This window comes from Montipora foliosa, chromosome 5 (assembly GCF_036669935.1).
Source record: "Montipora foliosa isolate CH-2021 chromosome 5, ASM3666993v2, whole genome shotgun sequence".
NCBI classification, from domain to species: domain Eukaryota; kingdom Metazoa; phylum Cnidaria; class Anthozoa; order Scleractinia; family Acroporidae; genus Montipora; species Montipora foliosa.
The window spans coordinates 30,229,419-30,256,918 of NC_090873.1; the positions used below are offsets into that span (position 1 = coordinate 30,229,419).

General features: G+C 40.5%; 3 protein-coding genes and 1 pseudogene across 4 annotated transcripts in view; 1 reads left to right on the forward strand and 3 right to left on the reverse strand.

The window, feature by feature from the left end:
• The first annotated feature begins 431 nt into the window (after positions 1–431).
• Positions 432–27,500, forward strand: part of LOC138003919 (beta-hexosaminidase-like) — a 40,752-nt gene continuing 13,683 nt past the window's right edge. The window contains exons 1-6 of one of the 2 annotated variants that reach the window (XM_068850235.1): positions 432–489; positions 3,115–3,283; positions 17,303–17,389; positions 19,297–19,444; positions 24,487–24,766; positions 25,881–26,567. In XM_068850235.1, coding sequence (XP_068706336.1) covers positions 24,697–24,766; positions 25,881–26,567 — 757 coding nt within the window. In that variant the 5' untranslated portion in view covers positions 432–489; positions 3,115–3,283; positions 17,303–17,389; positions 19,297–19,444; positions 24,487–24,696. The remainder of the gene's footprint in view (positions 490–3,114; positions 3,284–17,302; positions 17,390–19,296; positions 19,445–24,486; positions 24,767–25,880; positions 26,568–27,500) is intronic. The other variant, XM_068850236.1, reaches the window with a different exon arrangement.
• Positions 1,571–2,008, reverse strand: LOC138002583 (uncharacterized). The gene has a single exon (XM_068848603.1). It carries the CDS (start codon positions 2,006–2,008, stop codon positions 1,571–1,573), a length of 438 nt encoding a protein of 145 aa, XP_068704704.1.
• On the reverse strand, positions 2,078–3,014 carry LOC138002585 (uncharacterized; annotated as a pseudogene).
• LOC138003106 (zinc finger protein 503-like) lies at positions 7,017–9,065 on the reverse strand. Its single transcript, XM_068849052.1, has 2 exons — positions 8,789–9,065; positions 7,017–8,648 (listed from the first exon to the last, which is right to left on the reverse strand). Exons 1-2 carry the CDS (start codon positions 8,936–8,938, stop codon positions 7,425–7,427), a joined length of 1,374 nt encoding a protein of 457 aa, XP_068705153.1. The 5' UTR covers positions 8,939–9,065; the 3' UTR covers positions 7,017–7,424.

Consider the following 27,500-nt stretch of genomic DNA (forward strand, 5'->3'; position numbering starts at 1 on the left):
GATTGTGACTCGGGGGTACTCGCAATCGGAAAAAAACCGAGTGCTCCTTTCCAGGAGTCGAACCAACGAGCTTCCGATCACCAGACTGAGTCACGATCGACAAATAATTAACAATTATTCGCCGAAGGCGAAGTGATTATCGGTGAATATTCACCGAGACGAAGTCGAGGTGAATATTCACCGATAATCACTGAGCCTGAGGGGAATAATTGTTTTAGTATAAATACACAGGTGATTATTTCAAAAAAGAGAAAAAAAACATTTCAACGCGAAATCATCTTCCCTTACAATGGCAAAACGACTACTGGCAGCCATTTTGTCCATCGAGGTGATTATCGGCTGATAATCCGAGATAGAGAGCCAATGAGAGCGCGCGATTTTGTATAATCACCTGTGCATTTATACTAAATATCTTTATTTTCATTTGTCAGGGTTACCATGTGGCGTCTCCAGTCTATGGAACTTTTTTCTCTCCTTTTTGTGCTGAAAGTAAGTCATTGTTACAAGAAAGCAGTATCAGCTCTCCAGCTGTTTTCACTTTGCTTCGTAAAGTAGATGTAACCTAGATAAAAGAGGGTTCAACCTGAGACTGGATTTTACATTCAGCACGCATGCTCAGCTCAGTATTTACAGCCTCTTGGACGTAAATAGATACTATATCCTGTAATTCGCAAAATAGATGCCTTTAGTGGCGCCCGCTGATCATCGATAACAGGTCCCGGTCGTTGGGCGCGATCAATTCTGGATCTACTAGTAGGCGACCAACTACAACTAGAAATACTTCTTGTTGTAGTTCTCGCTTCCCAGGAATGTTTACAAGATTCAATTGCTGGTTATTCCAGTGATCGAGTGCACTTGAACTGAGTTTAACTTGGTTCTCAACCGTGATTTAGAAATGTTTTTTTAAAATTTCCGCACCTGTAAGGGTCGTATCGATGAGTACTCAGTAACATAGTTTTCCTCTATATTGTAGGTCCACTTCCCGTCCCGTTTGCCCCCTCGTGGTCTACTAGCAAGGGCGTAGCCAGGGGGGTCCTGGGGTGCCCGTGACCACTCCTCTTTGTGATAGTCAACAACCTAATACAATAATAATAATAAAGTATTCTCGTTTGTCTCACGATGTGGTCACTTGTGATGTAGATCGCTGCTAGTCTTCATCAGGCGATGAGGTCGACTGGTTACGCGTCACCTTTTCAGCAGCTGTGTGTTGTTCCTTCGGCGGTCCGCTGTCGTACGGTTCTCCTGTTGTTGTGTTCCTTGATCGTGTGCATCCATGCTTCCGGAATTTCTATTCCACTATCCCTGTTGATGTTGTTAGGGTGAAGTCTTATGAATTGCCTCTTTGACCCTGCGTGTGTACCGATGGGGATCACGATCAATAAACTTTACTTCGTTCCAAAGCGGGTTGTCTCCGGTGTTGTTAGCGTGTTCTGAAACGGCGGATGTCTAGGAGCGGGCAAGTCGGATGTCTCGCTCATGTTCTTTGATTCTATCTTGCATAGGTCTTCCAGTCTCGCTGATGTAGACTTTACCGCATTCACAGGGAATGCTGTAAACCAGGCCATCTTGTTTAGTCGGCTCGACAGCGTCTTTCGGTCGTACTCAATGGGATCGTAATGTAGTCTCTGACTTGAAAACCTTGTTGCTGTCGGCAGCGGCGAAGTTGTTCGGATAGGCCTTTGACATAGGGTAAAACCACAACAGACTTGTACTCGATCGGTTTCCTGGTCTCGGTGATTTTCTGCAAGAAAGAAAGAGGGACAACAACAGAAGACAGGTGCTTCTTCTCATTGGAGATAACAGAGGGTTTTGTTACGAGACGTTTGGCGCGCTCGTAGAGGCACTTGACAATACCGCGTTTTACTGATTGCAGGTGGTGGGAATCATACGCTAAGTACTGATCAGTGTGCGTAGGCTTCCTGTACACGCTAGTGGTGAGGCGGGCGTCCGGTTCTATTGAAACTGCGGTGTCAAGGAAAGCGAATTTGTAGTCGTTCTCTGTCTCCATGGTGAAGCGAATGGAAGGCTGCTGGTTGTTCAGATGCTGTATGAAGCTATCAACGTTTCCGCGATCTAATTATTCGTAAATTGATCCGTTATATTGGAAGTATGTGGATCTCAATACGAAATTCAGGAGGTCAGGGATCTGAGCAGGTGTTGGTGTCGTGCGGTCCGCAAGGCTGGGGTCGTCCTCTAGCTTCTGTAGCGCTGTTTCTACAGTGGTGTCGATAGGAACATTGGTAAACAGCGACTCTACGTCGAAAGACACCATGATTTCGTTGTCTAGGATAGTCTCGCTGCTAATGATGGATACGAAGTGAGCTGAATTAGTCACCGTCAAACCCGAGTTACCTGTTAAAGGAGATAAGATGTTATCTAAGTAAGCAGATAAATCATATGCGAAGGTGTTAACGCATGTACTCAGTAGTACATTGTACATCGGGTATATCGGCCTTGTGAATCTTTGCTAAACCGTAGATTCTAGGCGGCTGTTTGTGTCGAGGTCTGATTTTGTTGTAAACGGCCTCTGATAGATATCCACTTTGCTTCAAGGTTGGTAGCTTTTCGGACAACTTCGGGTTCAGACGGTCTGTCGGGTCTTTGTTGAGCAGCTCGTACGGTCCGTTCTTGATAAGGGTAGACATCTTAGTGTGATAGGTGTCGGTATCCATGACTACGCTGGCGTGCCCTTTGTCCGCTGGGAGCACCATGATGGACTCGTGCTCTTTTAAGCGTTTAAGGGCGTCTTGCATTTCCTTCGTGATGTTGGGCTCTGGTGGCTCTGCCTGTAGAAGGATATTGTTAACAGCTCTCCTGACAGTGTCTGCTTGTTCAGAATCAAAGAACACGAGCGACACATCCCCGCCATTAGCCGCTTTGGTGGGATCAGGAAGTATCCTACGAAAAGTCCTTCCTAAGGTTCCATGTTGCCACCTGATGATGGGACTAAAATTTCCGGCATCATCACATCTGCCGTGAAGCTTGTACAATAACAAGAGAGTATTATGTAGCATTATCCTCTGCCGGTTGATGATAATAATAATCATCATCATCATCATAATCATAATAATAATAATAATAACTTTATTAAAGTCTCAAGCCTTCCAATCTTAGGTAAGTGCTTTTATGGGGATGCAATCCCATTAGATCAAAACAGATCAGTTCAAGGATGGTTTTTGGTGAAAGCTGAAAGACGCAGTGCCGTGGAAAGATTTCTCCTTGCAGATTATAGAACCAATGAACCCAACACAGCTCTGACGTGGATTCGTAAAGTGGAATACAGGTAGGCCTAAATCAGGAGACCATTACTTGGCGCTTCCATCTGTATTGTACGCTTGAGTCACCCCTTTCCCACATCTTTCTATTTTTAGAACTACTACATTTTGTCGTAAGTGTCGTAAGTGACTGAGAACATACGTGTTCACACACGTCACATACATATGTGACGTATTAAATGGCTGACAATAGGTCTCTTATGATTTGCTATTGTGAAAACACCCACTGAAGCCCCCCTGTGAAGTGCTTCTAAAAAATATACGGGAAAGGGTTGACTCAGAGGGTTAATATAGAAGATGGAGGCTTCGGGTAATGGGCTCCTACCTAGATACAAAAATCCCGAAAAATGGCCTAAAATATACCCGGAAATTCTACAGAAAATGTCTATAAATCCCAATTGTGTCTCTGGAAATCTCGAAATTTATTCTAAAAATCCCTATTTTTCCCTTTTTGTTTTTCGAGGTAATTACATAAATTGCATAAAATGTAGGAATCTTGTGACTTGTGGTCAAATTGCATGCAAACACCTTCGGCTTCAAACAGGTTCAAAATGTTGAGCTCCCTATGCTTCTGGGTACCAAAAACTTCGTTCCCAGGACCTCTCCCAAAAGCCAAGGGAGAGGCCCTTGGAACGACTTTGTGTTACCAAGGCAATGCGGTCCTCGTCGAGGAGAGCAGGGAAAGCGGATGGAGGTGGGAATGAGCTTTCGAACCACTTCATTCGTTGTACGACATTAGAGTCAATGTTAGAGAAAAAAATGACTATCTACTGTAGCAGTGGTGTCAGGCGCCATCGAAACCTCAGCAAGCGTTTGGTGCCAGCGTGTCTTGATAATATCTGTGAAACATTTCCAATGACATGATAGCACTGATATCAAACACATAATACATGACTTGACAACTACCTTATCAACACTGGATAAAATCTGCTCAAGCTTGCCCCTATCATCTTTGATCAATTCGATAGTAATTTCCTAGTTAGCTTATGTCTTTCAAGCTGTCGCCGGCCGGTCTGCAAACTTCCTTTATCGTTGTCACTCTACTTGAAGCAGCTTGCTTCCGGAGAAAAAAGCCCGCGGGCTTGTAAAAAGAGATGAAATAGATCATGCAGGACTTGTAAACCAGGTCAAAGCACTTATCAACACACAGAGTTATGGCAAACCATAATTAATGATTTCATTGTATACTGTATTTGATTGTACATCTCCGTGGTTTGCGAACGCTCAAGATGGCCTCCATTACTGAAATTCTGTTCAAGGAACAACGCCTCTCTCTTGGAGAGTATTAAGTTTACATTTTAGCTAGAGATGTTAAATCGCTTCTGTTTAATTTAACGCAATTTGTCCAATTTTCACCCAACAAATTTCATAAACATAGCCTTGTCTCTTAACTAAGACGAAATGAAAAAATAAACCGTGACCATCGCAGAGAATTAAGGTTTTTTATTGTTGAGATCTTAAAATGGCATTGTTCAGCGATGCTTTCGCTGTAACTTACATTATCAAGACGGAAACTTCATGTATACAATGAACAGATAATTAGCCTAAAGAACTTTATACAAACAGCATAATATTTCGCGAATTACCTTCCACCGAGTCTTCTAGCTACAGAACGCAGGTGCTAATTTTGTTAGCAATTTTTTCAGTGGACTGCAACAAATTAAACCCCGGAACAAACCGAACCGTGTTCACGAGTACAATCGAAAATGAACTTACCATATGAACAACACTTTGCTGTGAACACAAAAGCGCGAATTTCGCTTTTGTTGAGTGAATTAAAACAGAAACCACACTAAAGAGATTGCGAAGCTTTGTCCTAAGAACCTTACCTAGAGCGAAAAGACGAAGGTGGGGCGCTTGATTTGATTTATTGGAAAGGGCAGTGGGTAATAATTAAACTGAATTAAAACAACACGCAAAATTAACAAAGCTTATAGTAATAGAACTAGGAACGATATCTAATATTCTCTAAAAATTGTTCACAAAAAACAGATTGGAGGATAATTGAAATCATTGGAGACGAAAATTGATTCCATTGACATGGTAGTGTAAGAAAGGGAAATTTTTAGCTTTTTAAGTCATCTGGCACACTTGGAATCAATATATGTAATGGAGCGATCTGCGATATTTACGCATTAACAGTGAATTCTCTGTATCTTTGCTAAACAAGTCGGGGTGAAATTAACAGTCAAAACAAACAGAAACAGCTGAAATCACCTTCAAAATAAATTTGCTTTCGTAAATGTATCATTGTGTCATGGGCTCCGTGGCAACTCCTCAGAACAGTTTGCTTGCGTGGGTGTTTTTTGACATTACCCTTCCATCGTACGGACAGAACGCCATTAGCGAGAGAGAATTAAGAAAAATTTGTATAGCGAGTATTAGATGTCGAACGCAATCAACTGTATATCTATTTTCATTCATTATCATTCAGTTAGAAGCTGTCCGTCTAGATGAAATCAACTTTTTGGTTTAGCCTAATAATCTTTCCTGAATCTTGTCTGCGTTGAAAAGCTCTCTCTCAAGATCAAATAGTCCCGACAACAGCAGATTCTACCGCTGTCAATCAAAATGTCACTTTGGCTCGATAACAGCAATATCTATTATTTGAAGCGTTGTTCCGCTATTAAGACAACTTGACAGGAGAGAGCTCAGCTGTCGAGAGCTTTCCAAACTGTCTCGAATAAAATATGTCCACTATTCGAGCAATTTTGACTGTATTTATGAAAGCAATCTATCTTCCCTAGCTAACCACTGAACTGAACTAAAATGGGATGAATTGATCATTTTGATACACGTTAATAGTCCTCTTTAGATTGATAGAGATCAATATGTTCTTTCGTGTTCTTAACATCGATAATACTTTAGCCGGGTTTTTGTGATTCGTTGGCACTTAATTCAATCCTTCAAAAACACATTTTTCATTTTGGGTGACATATTCCGTCCGGTCCCATCCTTCATATTTGGCAGACATAAAACGCGGCCTTGTTTTAAGTTGCACGATGATTTACAGTCGCTAATGTTATCCCATTTAGATAGATCAACTTGAAAATATTCATTTAATTTTTTTACTTGAGGATCCCAAATTTTGACAGTTCATTTCCTTTGGATACGACACAACTAGATTGGTTTTCCCAGCGGGCGAGCGATGAATAGACATAATGATTGACAGCATGTAATTGATATGGTGCGAAACGTGCGCCAAGATACGAGAAGTATAAATAAATAAATATTAATCACCGTTTTTCGCCCTCAAACCGAAAATTGAGCTTCCTTGCGAAAACTGTTTGGACATGTGGCATGGATCATGAAATTGTCTTTAAAGTCACCGCTTCCCTTTGAGCTGTCAAAACTGTCAAATGAAGACTGAAAGAGTAGATCAGTTGTTAATGACAGCGACTTATTGCTGTCAATCAAATATTCGAAAGGAGTTGCTGAACAGAAACAGAGGAAAAATTCTGAATAGATCATCTGTACGCCACTTTATGTCTACAGTAAATGCCCCGCAGCGCAAAAAAAACCCGCTATCTCGAAATTGGCACATTGATGATGAGTATTTTTATCTAGGAGGTTCTTAAAGAGGTTTTTGCGGTCATGTTCATTCCGTAGATAAATTTCCGCGATACTTCTCTTTTCAGCGATCAAGAACCCAAAATTAAAAAAACCGGCAGGCAAAGAAAGATCTGGATATCGATAAATCCTCTTCTTATTTCTCAAACAAGCAAAAACAAAACAGGCAGCTTTTAATCTAAAATAACATGATTTATTTATATGCCTTTTTATTTTTGCAAACTTTTCACTAGCGAGGCAAACTACTTTGGCTTAATCCCTAGTGCTTTTTAGGCGATCCAATCGAAGTTATTTCTTGATACGAGGACCCAAAGTCGCATAAAACTTATGCTTATTTACAGCTTTATCCTTTCACTTCAATGTACAAACGGCTGTTATCTCGAGTGTTCTGTTTTTCTCTTTGTTTTAAAATCACTAGAGATACCAAAACAGTTTCCGCTCAGTTCATTTTCCTTCTATCCACTCTCTCTAAAAAAATCATTTGGCTAAATAGACTAAGCTTAACAATTTTGAAAAACTTAGGCGACGCAAATGTCTATTGTCATAGCTGGCAATCGCCAAGATCTTCTTGTTCCAAAATTATTTGAAAATTCGATGAGCGTCGTATCCGTGCAGTGGATAGGGCGTAGTATAACAACCTGTTGGCGGAACGGGGAAAACGGGTGGCTTGTAGTAATATGGCCGATATCTAGCCGAGTGGATACTCGACTGCAACGGACTTGTCCTGAGCTTGCACGGACAGCCGTGTATATTACATGTTGATTGCGCGTATGACAAAGTAGACTGGCTTCCAGTTTGAGTATGGGTTCGTAGATGCTGGAATAAATCCTCAGACGTTGTAAACGACTTCCCGCAATGTTTGCTGCCGGCCACCCAGTTGCAAACGTACGGAGAAGTTTCGTCCGGAGTGCCGGCTTTGTACAAGGCCATACTGTGAGGATAGCTAAGGCAAGGCAACTGGGATTGAGAATTTTGTTCCGTTTTTACATTGTCGCATTGAGTACAATGTGGTCCGTATTGAGGTACAGAGTAAGGAAATGCATAGGATGAGAACTGTGGCTTACAATTTGAACAGTTGACATCGCGGCACACGGTTCTCTGAAGATAGTCCATATAGGGCGTGCTGCCTGGATTGTGGAGTTGAAGATGGCGAGATGAACCCATGCTATTTAGAATCGGAGCTGCATCTCCTGAATGAGGGGAGCAGAATCCGCAGCCACATTGCGGAAAACTAGTTGGGAAATTTAGCGGTAACGAGGAGGCCATGCCGTGTGTTTTGAGATTGGGAGGAACTGTGTCCTGGCCTGTTGGTGTTGGATACGATTGTATGGAGCCCTTGTAAGGTACAATAGACGCGGGATGAACGTATCCTACGCCGCAGTCCTTATGAAGTGAATGAATACCAAAAGTTTGTTGATTAGGCTCTAAAAACATTCCGCAAGCCCTGCTTTGAGGACTCGAGTGACTCCCGCATCGAGAATCGTCGGCGACGGGATACGAGAGCGATGAACTTTTCGCTCGTTCCTCCTTTGCGTTCGTAATCGGCGAAATGGACGTATTATTCTCTTTACTAGGAGTCCGAAATCCTGCCTTTTCGCCGCTCACCTCGTCCATTTTTTGTGCCTCGCCGGCGGGGTGTTTGTAAGGTTTAAAAGAAGATTTTCTTTCGTCTTCGCTTATCTTGCGAGCTTGAGATGATTTGTCTACTTCGGGTCCAACCGCTTCCTTTGAAGATTCGTTTTTGCCGATGCTACTGCAAGTCGCTGCTAACAAAGCCAAGGGGGACTTTTTCTGTTCGTCTTCCTGCGTAAGAAAAAACACGTAAGATCGCTTGAATCGCATGCGATGAAGTTAGTTATTCGAAAGGGTTGTCATGGGGTGTGAGGCGTGTGAATTATTAGGACCCGGTGAAATATTTCACTGTCTATTACGCGCTTCAGTACCTTGAAGGGAAGTGGCTGTATATATTCCTGATTGCATTTGGAAACACTCTGGGTCAACATTTGTAGGGCTTCTAAAGGAACTCGACGAGGAGATTGAGATATATCAACCGGAGATTCTGTTGCTTTGAGAGCGATTGTTCGCGTCGGCATATCTGGACCTTTCTGTGTGTGCGGTCGGCCTTGTGAAATATTAAATACTATACAATGAAAGGTGTAGATTTAGAAGAAAAGAGCCGACTTCAGACAAAGCTAGTGCGCTCTCTTGTCGCAAATGAATTGGCTAGATTAGAGAACATTTGCCGCCCACCAATCAGGATTCGCCGTTAGCGATATTTCACTCCTTGATTGGATAATCAAACTGACAAAGTTGTCATCCGTGGACATCAAAGTAATTGGCTATATAAGATATTGATTGATGATTTGGCAACCAACCAATCAGAACACAGGAGTTAATTAAGTAGTGGATCGCCTAGCGTGTCAATGTGATGTTCGTAAGCAATAAAGACCTGTCAATCTTCGTCAATTATTCCTGTCACGTGTTGTTTGAATACAAGTGTTGAAGTGAGTTGTGTAAAAGTTGTCAATTTCCAACCCGGTGGTTCGTTGTGTGTTTAACATCAGGCCATTGTGTTCATTGTTTCTTCAAAAGAGCCACAAATAACAGCGCTTCCAGTGGGGCTCTTAAGTGCTACTGCAAGTTTTGGCGTCGCAGTGACGTTCAACAGCCTTCTAGTGAAGAGGCTGAAATGTGTGTTTACAGTCGGCACTATTTGATCCTCTGACACATCTTAACGTTATCTTATCGCACTATCAGTCAGGGGTTAGAGTCGTTCACGTATTATCAACGAGATTCGATAATGTGTTGACACGTCTAATGACGTGACAGATATGTCAAATAATGCCTTAAGCTTCACCGAACATTTAGAAACTATTAGGTGAGCGAGAGGGGCCGCCACGACATGCATTAATTCAGTTTCTAAACCTTATTATCAATCAAAGATGTCTCCTAGCCGGCGGAAAAGTCTTTTCAAAACACAGCATTCGCAATACTGCATCCGAAAACATCATTTTACCGTCCTTCAATCACTTATATTTGCATAATTAATTCAGAACTTAATAAAGCAATTATCAGAGCCGATAACAGATCTTAAGAAGCTTAGAATAACTAAGGGAAAATAATATACATTTCCCAGTGCTTTTTTTTTTTATCAAAGAGAGCTTCTCATATTAATTTTCATTCTTTCTTTTACTTGCCTCACAGAGAGTGTTTGTTTAGCTTTCATTCAGTTTTGCATAAAAGACGTTTCTCAAGGCTAGAGAACAGAGGCTGGACAGCTGTAAGCAGCGTTCACAATACCTTCTACAAACAGCCATAGAGGGGTGTTTGCGAGAACCTTAAAATCAGTTCAAATGAAACCAGATTAGTTTTTGAGATATGGCCTCGAAAGATGTCCCAGGGATGTTATTAAAAACATGCCGTCTAATTTCATGGCAAACACGAGGCCAAGAAGCGAGAAAAATTTAAATTGTTCTTGGAGAAAAAAATAAATAACAAGATTTTCTATTGAACTGTATTCATCGCTCTCTCTCTCTTTCAAGATCCACCCTTCCCATCAAATATGCTATTAAAGATGATAAAACTCCTTGACAAAGGATTTTGCGGGTAGCTTTGACATAGAAGATATTTTATTGCGGGACACACATTTAAGTGCTGAAAAGCTTTCACAAAGCAAACAATAGCACTAGATAATTTGTTTTTCACAGCCACAACTCATTCCAACTCTGACAGGTAATCTACAGTTATTGAAAACAAACAATCTTCTCGCCGCCACATATGTCAGGGACATCCGCATGTCAAGGATTTTATTACAATTAAAATATAGAACGCATTTGCGGGCAGTAGAAAACGATGGCTTTCACGAACATCACTTGTATAAAATACATACAGAAGACTCTTAGCAACTCATTGAACCAAATAAAACTCATCTTTGCTATAAATTAAAAGGAAAGGTGTTTTAAATTCCCAACGTCATTTACTCGTGGGCGAGAACGGGTCGAGCAAGGCTGTGTTTCCCTAAATACTCATTAACGCCTGGAGCATGACATTTCTAAAGAAGCTTGGCGCTCTTGCGATATGAGTGATCGCCACTGCAGAAGATCAGAGGACGCCGCTCTTAAGGAGCTGTCATTTTGTTCCGAAATGTCAGCCGTTTTTCAAGTGCCTTGTCGAACCTGTCTGCATATCAACCAACCCACTTAATGCTATGTGGTGTTTGGCGCCGGTTCGACTGCACCAGAACATGTGCCACGCCCTCGGAGACTGCTTGTCCTATTTCGTTTGCTCTAACCATCAGTCAATATCACACAACCATCTTTTGAAACTTCCTACATTTTCACTAGCTTTCGCCCCCAATATCAGCCAATCTTTAGATTTCTTGCTCCATAATTTAGTAGTTCTAATTTCTCCTTGATATTTACCGGTACATTTCCATATCAGTGGTTTGTATCAGTATCCACTCGGCACGAGCCGTATCGCAGGTCTTGACACGAGCCCATATTTAGCATTTTGAATGCGTGAGGCTATTTCTGGCCGACATCTGAGACCGGCAACACAAATATATTTAATTTTCTCAAAAACTGAAAGTGATAATTTTCCCTGTGAATCATCTTTTGCAAATCTGCTTGAAACGGGTGTTTCTGTTTTTGCAGTAAATTTAAGGAGGGCCGGCTAAATTAAAGAAAAGCCTCAACAACGAACTAGAAGAAGATGAATATATTTGATATTAAACAACGCAACACTTTCGACTCAATTTTCGACAATTTAAATAGAAGCATGTTTTGGCATGTTAGAGGAATCGAAAACTGTTTTTAGGTTTCATTTCACACTGCTTTATGACCAGGACGGACAACCCTCAAAACGAAAACTATACGAAGTTGTTCTACTGATCAAATACGGACAAATGTTATCTGCTCCATTTTAATAATCATAAATATATACCTTTCGCGCCTCTTAAAGAACGAGCCTGAAAACAGAATTTCTGTGCCCTAACACAACGTTCACTTTATTGGGCTCAAGCTAAACGCTTCAATATACGAGCTAAAAATTGGCAAGTCTTTTTCAGGTCTAAATTTTCCGTGAAACAGCAATCGAACCAGTAAAGAGTGTCGGTGTGGTCCGGTTCCGCTGTCAAAAAGATTCGCGGCACTCGAAGACACTTGTCATGCGAATAAAGACGAATTGAAACAAGAGAAGTGTCCTTGTGTGATATCCTGTACAAAGAAAGAACATTAATATTTTTTCAAGTGTTTCCTGTACGTTCAAAAATTTAACATACGAGACAACGAGTTCCTAGAGACTTTGGCACACTCTTGGAAAATTACTGACCTGACTTAAGTTTGTTTAGCATAGAGTTTGTTTTAACGTTTTTCTTTCGCTTTGCAATATGTCAAAGCTCTGTAATTTGTTAGATACTGGAGAAGACACTCCTTTCCTTGTAAAATAATATTTATCAAATCCATATAGCTAGGCTCAAACGTTGAAGAAATTTTCGACTTGATAGATTTTGAAGGGCTGTTAAATATCGAATTTTGGTAGAACTTTTTCATGTAATTTGCTTTTTCGTGTGCGTGCAAATACATTGAACTGATAGTTTGCATAACATTGTTTCCCCAAAGGGCGGCTGTTGTTTGAAAGTTGAGCGAACTCCAACCGAGTATTAATGATTGCCTTGACAAGATGTTTGCATAGGTTATTGTGTTTGGACGATGGGTGGGTGGCAAAACAGGCATGGAAAAAAAATCCCTGCCTTGCAGGATACCAGTAATAATGCGACCGAATCAATCTGTGGTTAGACTAATCCCAAAATACCGTACTTGCAAGGCTTGTTAATCACACCGGTTTGTCAATGCTTGTTGATTTAATTTTTTTTATCTTCGTAGCTGGCAAATTTGTCATTCTTACCACATACTGTTAAATCTCCTTGCCCTGTCTTACTAAAATCAATAGAGTGTCGATGAATTAATATTGTCGAGCATTTCCAACCGAATAGATTTCGTTGTAGTATTAAATTTTAAGCAACGAACGAGGTCTTTCCAAGACACTGTCATTGTCAACCGGTAATTGCATGTTTGAGATGTAAAATATAAAAAGTTCAGTACAGCTAAGAGTGTCGGCATAGTCAATTTGCGTGGTCATTCTATCTATTGTTTCTCGTATGATTCAAAATATCAAAACACTCGTTTTTTGTCTGGGCTTACTCAATTTGCAGAAGCATATTAATCATAGATTGATACCTTGATTGATCGATTGATTGATGAGAGCTAAATAGGAAAGAAAAAATTGAAAACTACCAACAACGTAATCCCAACCGGATGGTCTTAAAATCTGGAACGTGACGTTAAAACATGCAAAATTATTCGCTAATTTTCTCGCCCTAAAGCTTGGGAAGTTATCTGATTAAAAGGCGCCCTTTCTCGCTACATCAGCCGAATGGCGTGTGTAACAGCAAATGGGAAATCCATTAAACAAGAAAACAGTTCGTAATATCTGACAGATGTCAATCAAAATGATGACTCACCTACTGTTGACGGGCCATATCAGTTGATAATGGTCAGACTTCAAGTCTCCAAATAATAGATAATATCCACGCCATGGTATCAACTCTCGACCCCTAATTTTGACTGGAAGGAAATGAATGACAAGGGAACTTTAAAAGCCGTAGCAGATGTCAACAGGCGACACAAAACAGCTTTTTACTTGTAAAATCGAAACCCGTTTTCAGATTAGAATTTTCTGTTAGTATATCACTGCTGCTGGCATCGAATAATCGAAAGTATAGAATCGAGAAAGTGTGTTCAAAAACAACTCTTGAGTTCTGTTTTGTATTTGGGTTTTCAGTTTCGCATATAAAAGATTTTTTAAATCTTTTGTTTTGGCTTTCTGACCGAAAAACAATGCTCCATTTCATCTAACAAAAGATCCCTTTTCGAAAAGAGTCCAAGTGCGAAATTCTTGTTTGTCGTTATCTATAAAATAATTGCTTATAAAGAAAATTACTTGGACGTGCTTGGGCTCGCTACCTTTTAAACCGAGAAAGAGGTTAACTCCGAAATGCCCAGTAAACAGAATTCTACTGCGTTGAGGAGACTGACCGAATTTAGAATTTCGGAGCTCTATTTTCAATTTAGAATTGCGAAACACATATCAAAGTAATTACTCTATGAAAATGGTGGACAGTCAGTTAATTAAACGCAAGCCAATCAAGTGAAAGCATATGCCAAGCGTGGAAAAATATATCGGCGCAAGATAAAAGTGGCGCGAATTTTTTCAAGATTCAGTGCCCGTTTCGTTTTTATGCCAGAAACGTTGAAGTCGTCTGAGACGACAAGTCTCTCGAAACGATAATAAGCGCTCACCCATACAAAACACGGTAAACAAAGCAATCGCATTTTATGTGTTTGAGACGCGCTCAATTCAGTAACCCATGACTTCAACGTTTCACACTTTAAGTGCTGCTAGTATAAAAAGGGGACGCCCTACTTGGAAATGTTCCCGAACTTACTCCTTGCGATACGCTCTTCGTTTTTCACTCACTCACACGGTGGACACTGTCCACAAGCCAAGGGCTTCGCTTTCTCACCCTGTTTTGATATCAATAAGACTATGGCTCAGTTTGTGTTCATCCGTTTTCTTTTCTCTTTCTTTCTTCCAAGTTTTATGTGCCATAGAATCGTATCCATGGAGCCCGGGAGTTGCGTTTTCAAAATTTCTTTCAAAGTATTGTATTTTTATGTTCCAGTGTCCATTATGCTCCCCGTTTTTTATACCGGATGGCTTCAACGGCCTCGGAAATTAGATTTGTCAACAAATCATGTGAACCGGTGGCTCAGTTGGTTGAGCACCGGGCTGCCATTTCTGCCGTGCCAGAGGCCGCGAATTCTACTCCGGCCGGACCAACTGGCACCCAGGGTCTTATAAATATACGAGGAAAAAGTGTTGCCTTTGTAATGACATCTGCAAATGGTTAGACTCTCTAATATTCTCAGATAAGGACGAGAAACCGTAGGCCCCGTCTCACAACCCTTAAATAGCGAGCTTACGCAACAGGACGGCTGGAAGACTCAGGACGGCAGAATGGCGAAAAAATGTCGCGCGAGACCGTGCATTCCCGATCTTACGCGACATGTTTTCGTCATTCTGCCGTCCTGAGTCTTCCAGCCGTCCTGTTGCGTAAGCTCGCTAATGTTCATAACCCTGTGGGACGTAAAAGAACCAACACACTATAGAGGCCCTCCCAGGGGTTTTGGGGAACAAGAGAACATGACTAATTTGAACTGGGGAACAGGGAAACAATATATGTCAAAATATTTTAGGGAACAAGAGAACAAAAAAAATTGAAAACAATTTCAGGAATCAAAAAGTTGGGAACAAGCTTGAAAGTAACTGTTGGGGAATAAGGGAACACAAGCAAATATTTAAAGGGAACAAGGACCCCACCCTGGGAGGGCCTCACTATATTCACAAAGAGCAGGGCATGGATTTCCCGGTGTTGTAGTCTGTCACGTGATCTGTCACAGGCTCTGCCGGTGGTGTATCATGGTTGGGAAGGTATACCGTAAAATTCCGGTTATAAGCCCTGGGCTTATACAACTTCGCAAGGGGTTTTGGGTGGGCTTATATATAAACGGAGGGGCTTATATCCAGGACAGAGGGGTAGTGGGGGATTGGGGGGGGGGGGGGGGACTTATAAGCGGAATGAAAAAAAAAACGTTTCGAAATGAGCCACAGCAGTGTTGATGGAAATACGTTTTTAATTTACTAATTTTTAATTAAACTTTCAAGCCTCATTATAAATCGAATGCATTTCAATTTTAGGAACAAAATCAAAAGTCAACAACGTGAACGTAACCGGAACGCAACAAACCGGAAGCTCAGAGTTCATCTTCACTGTCACTGTTAAATATTTTAATGTTTAGTTCACGGCGGCGAGGCTTCCTGCACTTAATTCTCTCAGTTATTATGGTTCCACAATCTTTCCTAATTTTGTGTTTGAAGTAGTACAGGTTCTGCAAGGGTACTTAATATTAAGAAAACAAGGAAAACTAGAGGGGGGACTAATATCAGGGGGGCTTATAACCGGAATTTTGCGGTATGCTCGGAGAGATTAGCTACACTGGCCAAGCTACTCTAAAATGCGAGGGTAAATAAAATATTATGATTATTATCAAGAGAAAATGAGGGGACAGAGACGGAGGCTCAGGGCGTTGGCCGGGATATGTCATGTCCACGAAATTTATTTTTAGACGAGCGGAAGTCTTTGTTCTAGGGGAAGTCTGTCTTCCGAGTCATCCGCATGCAGTCTTGCCTCGCTCTTAGGTTCTTAGTGAAAAGAGAAAATGACGGCGCACGTGGAAGGCTGATGAATATTTATTTTCTTTCAAGCATCGGATCGAGGTAGGCCAGCATGCGGACGTCTCGGAAGACTTCCGCTCGTCTAAAAATAACTTTCGTGGACATGACATATCCCAAGGGCTGGACCGGGAGCCTCCTTCTCTGTCCCCTCATTTTCTCTTGTTATTATGTTATGTTGCATGACGGAAGAGTTGAATTTCTTCTTTAAAAAAATTTAAGGCCAATAGCGGCAGGCACTGAACACATGGTGATAGTTCATGCTTCGAACTTGAGGGACAGTGAACAGTATTAAACAATATGTTAGTTATTTACGAATACATGGTGGTACGTTGATGTACTACGTAACTATCTATGCTTATCGCTGGCCAACCTCCGTCATACAATATCGCATTAGGGTACTGCAACCTGAGACCTGTTCAATTCAGTTAATACTGCAATTGGCTAGAATCCACCGGCGAAATTCAGATCGGTGCATGCGCAAATCCAGCGTCCTCTCTATTGGACCACGGAACGCAAGAAAGAAGACTACAAAAACAAAGTTGCTCCTTGCTGTAGCCATGGTGATCGGCGAAACAATTGCAAAATAACTATTTACAAAAGTATGTGAACTTGGAAAGCTTTAAGTGGTACTATGACGAAAATCGCATCTTTCCTAGCTAAGCCATTTTGAAACATAAACAAGAAGTCTGCGTGAGAAGAAAAATGCTGTTTACTTTTTTCAAATATCTCTTTTCGTTCCAGAGATATTCGAGTTTTTAAAATATGCAAATTAGCCAAGTGATGACGTCATACATTCAACCAAATTTTGTTCAAATATGATGAAAAGAGATATCTCAGCCAATTTGTATCAGAAATGTTTGATCAACAAAGCCCTTCTCAAATTATTAAGCCAACCGTGCAACAGCTGAAATAGGTCTGAAATAGGGTATCACATTTTTGGTGAGGCATGTCTGGAATAAGGTAAGGTTTCAGGAAGCAGGCCGCACACCCCCACTCAATTTTTATGGGAGTACCCCCCTCGGGAGGGGGGGGGGGGGGAGGTGCGTGGCTTTTCGGAGCAGTTCGATCCTTGGTGACTTCAGCGTCTGTTTTGACTTTCCTAGGTTTAATGTTTCGAGATCGTTCATGAACTCACAACTGTGCTTAATCACAAAACAACCGTCTTCATCGAATCTCGCAAAATTTGACAGGTAAGGATTTCCATTTCATGTAGCGCTATTTTCTAAAAATACAATGTTTAAAAAGACTCCTACTTTTTGTTTTTTTGTTAACTAAATACTTGGGAATAACAGAGTTCATTCCGAGTTACCTTGGGTCAAACTCAAGCTTCACTCCATTTTACTTGAAACGTGAAATGGCAAGCCGACGTTTGCCGTTTTATGCACTTAAATCTCTGTATTATAACATATAATACAAGACTTTTCTCTTTACAAGCCACCTTTTGACTTGTGATATTCACCCAATTCCAATACCAGCGCTCTTATACATTAGGTTTTGGCTTTTCATCGTGGAGAAGAACACTAATATTTTGTTATTATACACCAGAATTTCTTTAACTCAATTTCATTCTTGTTTCAATCGTTTCAACCAAAAAATTGCTACTGAGAAAAAGGAGAAAAATGGAAGGAAGACTGAAGTTGATAACGATAGTTCAAACCCGAGGAAGTAATTTCAAGTGTTTGAAAACAATTTTCCTTTGAGTGCCACGCACTTGCCCGCAAAGGGTACAAAATGGCATTGACGACCCACACAAGGGTCTTTTACTTGGACGCAAATTTTGGGTAGAGATTGTTCACCTATATTATAATAAACGAACTCTGTCAAAGTCGAAAACTCAACCTCGTTTTCAAGGTCTCTCTTCTTCCCTTTCCCCGGAAGTTCTGAGACCTTGGGAACCGGGTTGATCGAACACAACTACTTGGAAGTACGGAACACACTAGGGACATGGAGATCTAATACGGCGAAAACGTCACATAAAAATAGCACTTCGCTGTATCGTAATTAAGTCCCTCTCGTTCACCTCGCGCAACGTGGGCGAATTTCCCCAAAAATAAATTGGCACGAAGGGTTGCAGAAAGTTTCATCTTTCCCTTCTGATTACTTTTCAGAAATAAAAAATTGGGGTTACCTAGTTCTGTATCTTGTTCAGCCGCATGAATAATTCGTATTTCATTTGGTACCACAATATTACCAATACATGATACAACATTGTGGTGCCAATCCTTCTAATAAGAGCGTCACTTGGAAGCGTTAAAACTGGTTTGAACCACCTTAACCAATGATATTAGGGAGCTTAAGCAACGACAACGGCGACGGCAACGAGAACGTCATCTCAACATATAAATTCGCGTTATCGTAATCACTTCGGGACTATTTTAACCTTTTTAGAATGACAAGGGTGTGGTATTTCCTCAAAAATGACACTGGTCGGGACGGCACTTAATTTAGGGGAGAAAATGAAAATTTATCCAAGTGGTGACGTTCTTCATAAAAACTCAAATTTGGTTATTTCATGTTGTTATTTTGCTGATGATGGCAAAGAAATGGACAAAAGTGAAAAACATACGTACAGGGCTTACACAGCTATTGCTTTTTCCCACTAAATATGTAAAATAATTTGTGACGTTCTTGTTGTCGCCGCCGTTGTCGTTGCTTAAGATTAAGCTCTTCATTATTGTTTTGTGGGGTTGCCGTTAATTTGTCGTAGCCGTCGTGGTTTCTTTAACTCCCTACTGAGGGGAGGCGGCCACAACTGAGAGCACCAATCAGCAATACAAGTTCCCTTCTGTGGTATCCCAAGTTTTTTCCGCATTTGACGGGTACAGCAACGGCTCACAAAATGAAACTGGCATGGCAGGTGCTAGAATTTCACAGGGAGAATTGAAAATTTATTGTTACATATGCTAAAGTCCAATTTAGATTACGATTGAATTTCGTGCATATGACTGCGACTCCAAATGTTTTTCTCTTATTTCATCGTGACGAACGCAATTATTATTTCCATTCTGAGGCAACCTAGAAGCCCCCGCGTAAAAAGGGAAAATATGTAAATTAATATTTTAATTGTAAAAAGTAATATCGATTTGCTCTATCGAAGGCGCAAGGTGGTATCTGTATTGCTTAACAGGCCGCGCAAGGTGATATTGGTATTGTTCACCGAATTCGCGAGGTGTTCTGGATAACTTGAGTCACGACACAGAAAGTCAAGGAGCATCGATATCGAAGGTTCAGGATAGCGATTGAAGGTGAGTAAGTTTCAAATATTTACAGCGATTCCTTTTACTTTGAAAATCAAAGATTACATATTGCTTGGGTCAGAAATAGATTTTTCCTGTTCCTGTTTTACGTTTATATTTTCAATGCATTTTCCAAAATTATGTAAAGTGCTTTTCAATTGATAGCGTATCAAATAAACGTTGATGGAAATTAAAAATAAATGCTGTTTGTTGTTGCCCTTCCTTTCCTTGCATCTTTCACTTTCCATTGATTTACCCACCTAATTACAGTAAAATAATTTTAAGACATCACAATGTGCAGCACATATTCATTGGAAAACATCTCAACTGTTATCCGTGTTATCTTAGGCGGGGGCAGATCTAACAAAAACTATTACTAGTTCGTAACTTATAAAGACGTTTAATTATCGCTATAATCTTGGACCAAATTTCCTACTTCTCTCAAGATGAGTGTGTTACCTACCTTTTTCTCTTGTCATAAACGATGAAATATCCTGTAAACGGTTACAAAGATCTTCGCCGGCCCTGTTTCCTTCACTCTAAATCAATGTTTCCTGATCACGAAGGATGATCATTGCTGTTCGTTTTCGGCAATGATTGCGTGAGAAACAACATTAAACATAACGCGGAAAAAAAACCTGTTGTCCTTCGTTTTTTTTTTGGTCAAAGTTCAGATTCTGCGGGGCACTTCGGCAAGTTTTGTATAAGGCTATATCCTTTTTGTCTAGCTGTGGATTAGATTTATATTTTATGAAACCGTAACAAGAGAGAAGAGAACGATTCTCGTCTATCAACTATCTTTCCGCTTTCTCACTGAAAATGAGAACCTTTCGTTATCACTGATTTTAAAGAACGGTCGGCTAAACATACTTTCAATACTTTTGAGACGTAAGCGTTTGATAACAGACGTTACCAATTCGAAAGTTTTCTTCGAGCGCGTGCAGAAGTCACTGACTAGTCTACTGCCACATCTTAACCAAAATAATCCTGTCATCGCGATATTTGCTGGGTCTTCCGGAGGGTGAGATCGTTACTGGGTAGAAATAGCAGAGAAAAGATACTGAAGCCATGCACTGTTGTTAAACAGGTGAATTCTTGCAGAAACAGTTTTGAAACTTTATGATATAGTTAAAGGGGATCTCTTTTTTATTGCCGGAAAGGTTCAAAATGAGAAATTTCAAGTTCACAATGCAACCAGGTTGAAAATAAACAATTGAATAAATAAACTTGTTTGAATAAAACTGTTTCATCATGTACCTTAGGACGCTTTCCATTTGACAGAACTGACCGGCCAGATCGCATATTTGGAACAACTGACTCTCCAACGCCTTCAAATTAACACACTTCGAGGATGATATATACTCCTCCGGAAGAATGCGAGGGATTATCATGTGAGTGTTCCTTCAAATTGTTGCATTTTCTTTGCAAATTGCCAGTTCTGAGAAAGCTCCCTTAGACAGTTACGATTCAAAGACCAAATTCAAATTTATTCATCTAACCAGAATAGCATCCGAACTATGTCACGTTGAAATTTGTTATGAGACGACACTGTAAAAGTGCCAGCTAACAGACACGGCTTCTTTCGGGAAGACGGAAGTTCGCGCAAAACCGAGACAATTACTAAATGAAAATCAAGACCTCTCTCCGGACGAATGCGAGGGATTATCATGCTAGTGTTCCTTCAAATTGTTGCATTTTCTTTGCAAATTGCCAGTTCTGAGAAAGCTCCCTTAGACAGTTACGATTCAAAGACCAAATTCAAATTTATTCATCTAACCAGAATAGCATCCGAACTATGTGACGTTGAAATTTGTTATGAGACGACAGTGTAAAAGTGCCAGCTAACAGACACGGCTTCTTTCAGGAAGACGGAAGTTCACGCAAAACCGAGACAATTACTAAATGAAAATCAAGACCTCTGTGTATAAAATTCTAAGGCGCAATAATGCTCTGCGGATCAATACGTATCTAGCTAAAAGCTCGGAAAGTTTCTTTCGAGTTTTCTTTGATCGTGATTTTTAGATAATAAACAGTTTTATGCGACTTACTGTTTGCAAGAGACCCTGGCTAATGCTGGAAGATTCGTTTCACTCAAAATCAGCCAGATGGATTCGACCCAGCGAACTAGCAGCAACAGTGACACTGGATTCGCAATCAACGGTGTCTAGCGTCTTCTGTGTAGTCTCCCGCCAAGTGAAGCAGTTTGTGAAGAGCGAGGAATTCAACGTTAATGTATGTCCACAGAGAATTCTTAATAAGAATGACCCAAAAATTGAAATAACAGTTTGCCTTCTTTGATTGACTACAAATTGCACCGCGTGTGATTTCTTTCTCGAAGGCAGGTGAAATCATAAGAAGTTAGATCTCAGAGTGTTCTTGTAGACTTATTTCAGTCTCTATACGGGGGAAGAAAACGACATTACTGTGTCGTGAATGAAGAAAAGACAGGCTCATAACAGATTTCAGTGGATTAGTTTCTTATCTTCTTATTTTACCGTTACCTCGACTAATTGGAACGGCATAATATCGCTTAACAAATATTACGCGCATGCGCAATGTTCTACAACAAGAGCTGAGCCTTTATCGAGTTGAGAAAAACAGTCTAAGCGATCCGCCAAAAAACAAGACACTGATAATTTCTTGTGATTTTATTGAAATAGAAAAAAAAACCCGTCGAGTTTCAGACGCCATCCACATCAATTTTTCTATTACTGAAAACAAAAGAATTATTTTTCACTCGGTATGTATTCTATCCACAAGTAATAGCCATTGTAAGTAGCGCTAACAGGAAGACGACCAAAATTCTCACTGAAAAGTCAGATGATCGGTGTCCGTCCTTGCTACAAAGTGGAAAAACTTTTCAGCAAAATGAACGAAAGCAAAGCTTTCCCAAATTCACATATTAACAGCCGTTGAATTGTTTCAAGTGAAGCTATGATCTTCGCAGTTATGAGAGCAATTTTTGCAATTGCGTAGAGAAGCCTAAGAAGTATAATATTATTGCCAAACATAAAACTCATCATTGGATGGGTCTACATTCAGTTTACATGCTACAATATTTACAATTCAGAGCAAGCGGTGTCAGTGCAGAACAATACCCACCTGAACCGTTGGGGTACCCAAGAGAAAGAGAGCGTAAAAGGGTTCCGGACCCCTCCCCCACTTACAACCAAAGATGAAATCATCCAAAGAGTCTGCCGCCTCTTACAGAAATCCTTTTTGGAACTCTTTATGGTAACGATTACCCCACCAGCATACGTTAAATCAAACTGGCGATTTTATCTTAATAAAGAATAACCAATCAGGAGGCCGATTCCCATCGTGCCTGAAGATGGTTGGTTTTACCAGACGAAATAAAATTAACGCAATTCTGAGTTAGTCTATGGTGTATCGGCTCCTGATACTAAATTACATGTATTTTTTCAGTGTGACATTTTGTTCTTTTTCCAGCATTAATTTCTGATTTTCTTTTTCACGTTTGACATGATAAGCTAACTAAATTACTCTGGAAAGTTGAAAATTATTTTTTTTAAGTGTCCAACTCGATTGAAACAGATTGGAATTTTCATAATTCGCTGGAGATTTAGGTCTCAACCAATTATAGGAATAGAGTCAGGCAAGACCTAACGACAGGTTTTCGCTTTTGACGCAAGCCAATCTCGCTCCGTTACCCTTGTACAGCGGAATGGGCAGGGTTGAATAACTGCGGTTGATAAATGTGTGTGCGTGAAGGGTCTTCTGGCTATGCGTGGAAAGTCAAACTCACGCATGAAACTTCTCTATTGCAAACAATTTTATCCCGCGACGAGATTCGCAGGGTTCAATAGTTTCCGGCGCATAAAATTTAATTTTTTTCACGAAAACTAACATCCGGTAAAATGGCACGAAATGAAACTGTTTTACAACAGCCAATAACATATGGCCTTTTATGGATTTACCAGGGTCTCTCTTTCCCTACCGCTGGTCAAGAGAACAATGGTTCTGGGAACGAGACTGGACGCAAGCATGAGCAAAACCAACTACTCTTCGTCCATTTGTGCATCAGACTTATTATTGCGAAATCACATGAGTCGAGAAAGAAATTGTTCAAACTTGGTCAGAATCATGACGCCAGTCAAGCAATTTTCTTCCCATCCCTATGAAAGGGTTTATTTTCGAAAGAAGTTATTTTCACTGTAAGCAATCCAAAGTAATCAATGAACCATCATCATCTCCACTGTTGTTTTTTCAGCCAGTTAGATTAATCGTCCACATAGATATATTTATAAATTCCAGCCACTTACTGGCGGAGCTCTCAAGCTGGCTATTAAACAGCACAGGTGTACATGTACCACTTAAAGAAAGAGGCCCGCGCAAGTGACGTCCTAGTGGGACTTGCCCCGGGTGCTCTAGATTGATACTGCAGAGGTTCTTAATTATCGCTTTTTTTAGACTCGTCGTAAGCCTTCAATATTCTCCTGTGATTAAAAAAAAAAATCTACATGTATTTTTACTAGGTTCAAGCAAAAGAATGGCTTTAAAGATCCTTTCAACAAAAAACGATTTAATAACCGCTGCGAAGATTGCAACTCGAGGCGAAATGGGGCTAAAAGTATCTCAATATTTTTTTTCGACCCCAGATCGACAGGGCTAAATGCGGTTAACACTACTGAAGTCTTTCCCCGAACCCGAACTAGTAGCTGGTACTAGCACTTGAGGTGGTATTTAGCTTAAAGGTTGTGGGACCCTATATAAAATGGGTAACTTCCGGTGTCCTTATCCAGCTTGGCCCAAATTGAACTTCGGATCTAGAACTGACAAAAACTTGCATGACTTTGAATCCAAGAAAGCAAAATAAAGTTTCGTCATTTGTAATTTCTCATGTTATGAAAATTTGCGCAGGTTGAACTCAAACTGTGATTTATTAGAAGACAGTTTCCCATAACATATATTCTAAAAGCAATCGGTAAAGTGAAAACTTTTAAAACCTGCCATTACTGAGCATAAGTAAATACCTAAACGATCATTGCCAATCACAGTACAGGAGTTAAGTATCCTAGCTTGTATTTCAGCGGGTATGTCGAAGCTTTTACGACAACGGCGATTATCGACGATCTATGAAAGCTATTGCACGAAAGTTAATGTTCACCATTTGTTTGCTTATCATGGAGCTTTTACAAATGTCATTCTTTAAGTGGTCGAGGATCGAGATCCAAATACTGGGCTAGAGATTACAGAAGAGGATAAGTTGAAAATAACAAGAAAGGAAAATTGCAGGCGGTATGGAATTGCCAATCAAGAGAGACGCAGCTATCCGAGATGGAAAAATAATCTCATGGCTTCTGATAGCTGGTTGGTGATTTTGTTTAGATCCTTTTTTCTTGTATATAAGCAGCTATTTGAGTGCGACATTCTAAGATTTGTCATTTTTTGAAAGATATAGACGATGCTTCAAGGAACATTCCAAAACTGATTATAGAGGTAGATCTGTCCTTCATATTTCAGAGAAAAGGTATTTGAAAATATATGACAGTCTCTCTTGTAGGATCAAGGCGTTTCAGAGGTGAGAGCCCGGTATCCGACTGAGTGAAATGAGGCGTTGGTCGGGCTCTCCTCGACTCATGTCCAACTAAAGGCAAATTAATATTCTCTTTAAAACCGTGGACATCGCTCAGAAATTGGTACGTGGCCATTCAAGACGCGCTTTCACCCAGCAAGCTTCAAAGTTGATTAGAGATTACAACAAAATTTCGAGGAAGAAAAGGATAATTTTAATTTCACTGGTTTTTCTTGCTTCGATTCAATGTAGTTAATTGAGTGATTGTCTTCGATTCTGCCCCGTAAACATGAAAAAAATTAATGTGTTGTATTTTGGCAAGTCACCCGTTGAATAAAACAGGTCACTTAACCAGCTTTTGGTTCATGAACCAATTCCTACGCCAGCTTTCTCTTGAGGTTTGGTGACCGGCATTTTTTCTCTTTTAATGCACGTTTACAGCGGCATTCGGAAGAAAAAAAATATTGATATATATTAAAAAAAAAGCGTTCTGTCGGTTAGCGATGCGGTAGTCTAGTGGTTAAGTGAAAGGGTTATTAATCGAATATTCCCAGGTTCGAGTCCAGCGAGTTTTAGGCACCGGGGTTCGGATAAAATAGATATTCATATCCCATAATCCCTATCAAGCGCTAAACGGCCTAAATTGACGATAATAGTCAATTCAGAGAAACTTAGGAATTGTCGATAATAGTCATTTCAGAGTTAGAGGATGGGTCGGCTACGCAGGCTAGACTTGAACAAGATTCGTACCCACTACCGTGCAGTGCGACGCAAATCCCGCACGGCCATGGGTTCGAATTTCGTTTAACCTCGGACTTGCAACTGTTTAAATGCTAATCAAGATCTTTCCCTAACTTTCATTTGACACTCTCCAAAGTTCGTTGAAAACTGTTTCTCCTTTTTTTCCAGTTGTTTGTCAAGCAATGGATCAATCTTGTTTAGACAACATCGCAGATAGTCTAGATTTGAAATTCGATGTTTTATCCAATATGGCTTCTGGCTGCTTGATTCGTTTGACGTTCACGAATAGGGGTCGATATGACATCAAGTCAGGCAAATGGACTATTTACTTCAGCTCATTGAGAAAATTCAACCAAAGAACTGACTACATGTATTCAACTAGACTCAATCCGAAAGACGAGTTAGAAATCACGCATATCAATGGCTACCTTCACTCGATGAAGCTCACAAACGATTTTTCCGACTTGCTTCCAAATAAGGATTATAAATTCTATGTCAGCGCCCAAGGTGCGATTGTGTCCAAGACTGACGTCATGCCTAACTGGTACATAACTGCGCGCGGACTGGAACCAAGAGTAATTCAAAGTACCAAAGGGGAGAGTTTGAACTTTGTTGGACCATTCAATACACCGGCCAAATGGAAACGATCTCCAGCAGACAGATACGATCCTTTGACACCAGAGAAACGTTTTGAGATAAACAACATTGCGGATCTTGGCAGAGCTGGGAATCTCATTACTCCAACTCCTTTGGATTTGAAAGTGGTTCATCCGTCAAAAACTGTAAAGTTATCCAGTGGAACGTGGAGTATCGTTGCTGGGAGATCTTTGGATGATGAAGCACGATATTTAGGCGGTTAGTAGTAGGTTTTAATGAAAACAGGAGAGAACTGGTTGCCGGTGCAAGTAGAGAGGAACCGAGGGTTTCTTCCAGAACTTTCAATTTTTTTTCTCTTTTCTCTGTGTGCCTAGAGTTTACATAACCTATCCCAACCCTTTTTAGGCGACACAAACAAGTGAAAATTGAGTTTCGAAGTATCAGCAGACCATCAGGGGCACCAAACGATAATCTTTGGTGAGATATGTGGTCAGGAGGGTCAAACTGTTCTAAGATTTTCGGTTTTACGTTGCCAGACAACTACAGATTTATTTACTAGAAAATCACCTAAAAGATTCGCAACCAGGGAAAAGTAGTCCCTTGCGTTTTCGGAAGGGATATTTTGCAATTTTTGGCATTTAAAAAGGTCACCGTAGCAGTTTCGGATGAGCAAATGGTTCAGTTGGAGGTTCTTCGAAGGTAACGTTCAGCTAGCAATTTCTGAAATGAAGATATCATTCCCTACAATTTTCGGACACGTCAATTTTCATCTAAGATATCCGAAAAACATCTCTTTAGTCAGTGTTTATACGTTGAAAACAGTCTTGAAATGTTTCTCAAAGGCGTTTGGCTTAATTTGCTCGTTGAGTACCCTTGGACCATTGTCAAGCCAATATGGAGCTCAAGCAAAGACGAGGAACGTTATCTAAAAACATTGCTCCCCGTTGCCGTTGTAATCATTTTGCGATTGCGTCAAGTCTTTCGGCATGGAAATTGCATATCAAAATTCCAGGAATATCCAGGTGATCTGGTGACGTAATTCGGAGGACTGGGGAGAAAAATCTTAACGCCGTATCCCACAACCGCGCGCGGCCTTATTTTCGAATTAAACATGTCAGAGGCGAGGTTAGAGCTCGTCGGGTCTACTTGAATGTTCATTCCGTAACAGGAAATGTGGTAGACACGGAATGA

What these genes read in the sequence shown, in the direction of transcription:
- LOC138003106 (XM_068849052.1), bottom strand. Translation starts at nt 8,938, where the DNA reads ATGCCGACGCGAACAATCGCTCTCAAAGCAACAGAATCTCCGGTTGAT. An exon ending in TACAGCCACTTCCCTTCAAG is followed by an intron (nt 8,649 to 8,788) that starts GTACTGAAGCGC and finishes TTTCTTACGCAG; the next exon opens with GAAGACGAACAGAAAAAGTC.
- LOC138002583 (XM_068848603.1), bottom strand. Translation starts at nt 2,008, where the DNA reads ATGGAGACAGAGAACGACTACAAATTCGCTTTCCTTGACACCGCAGTT.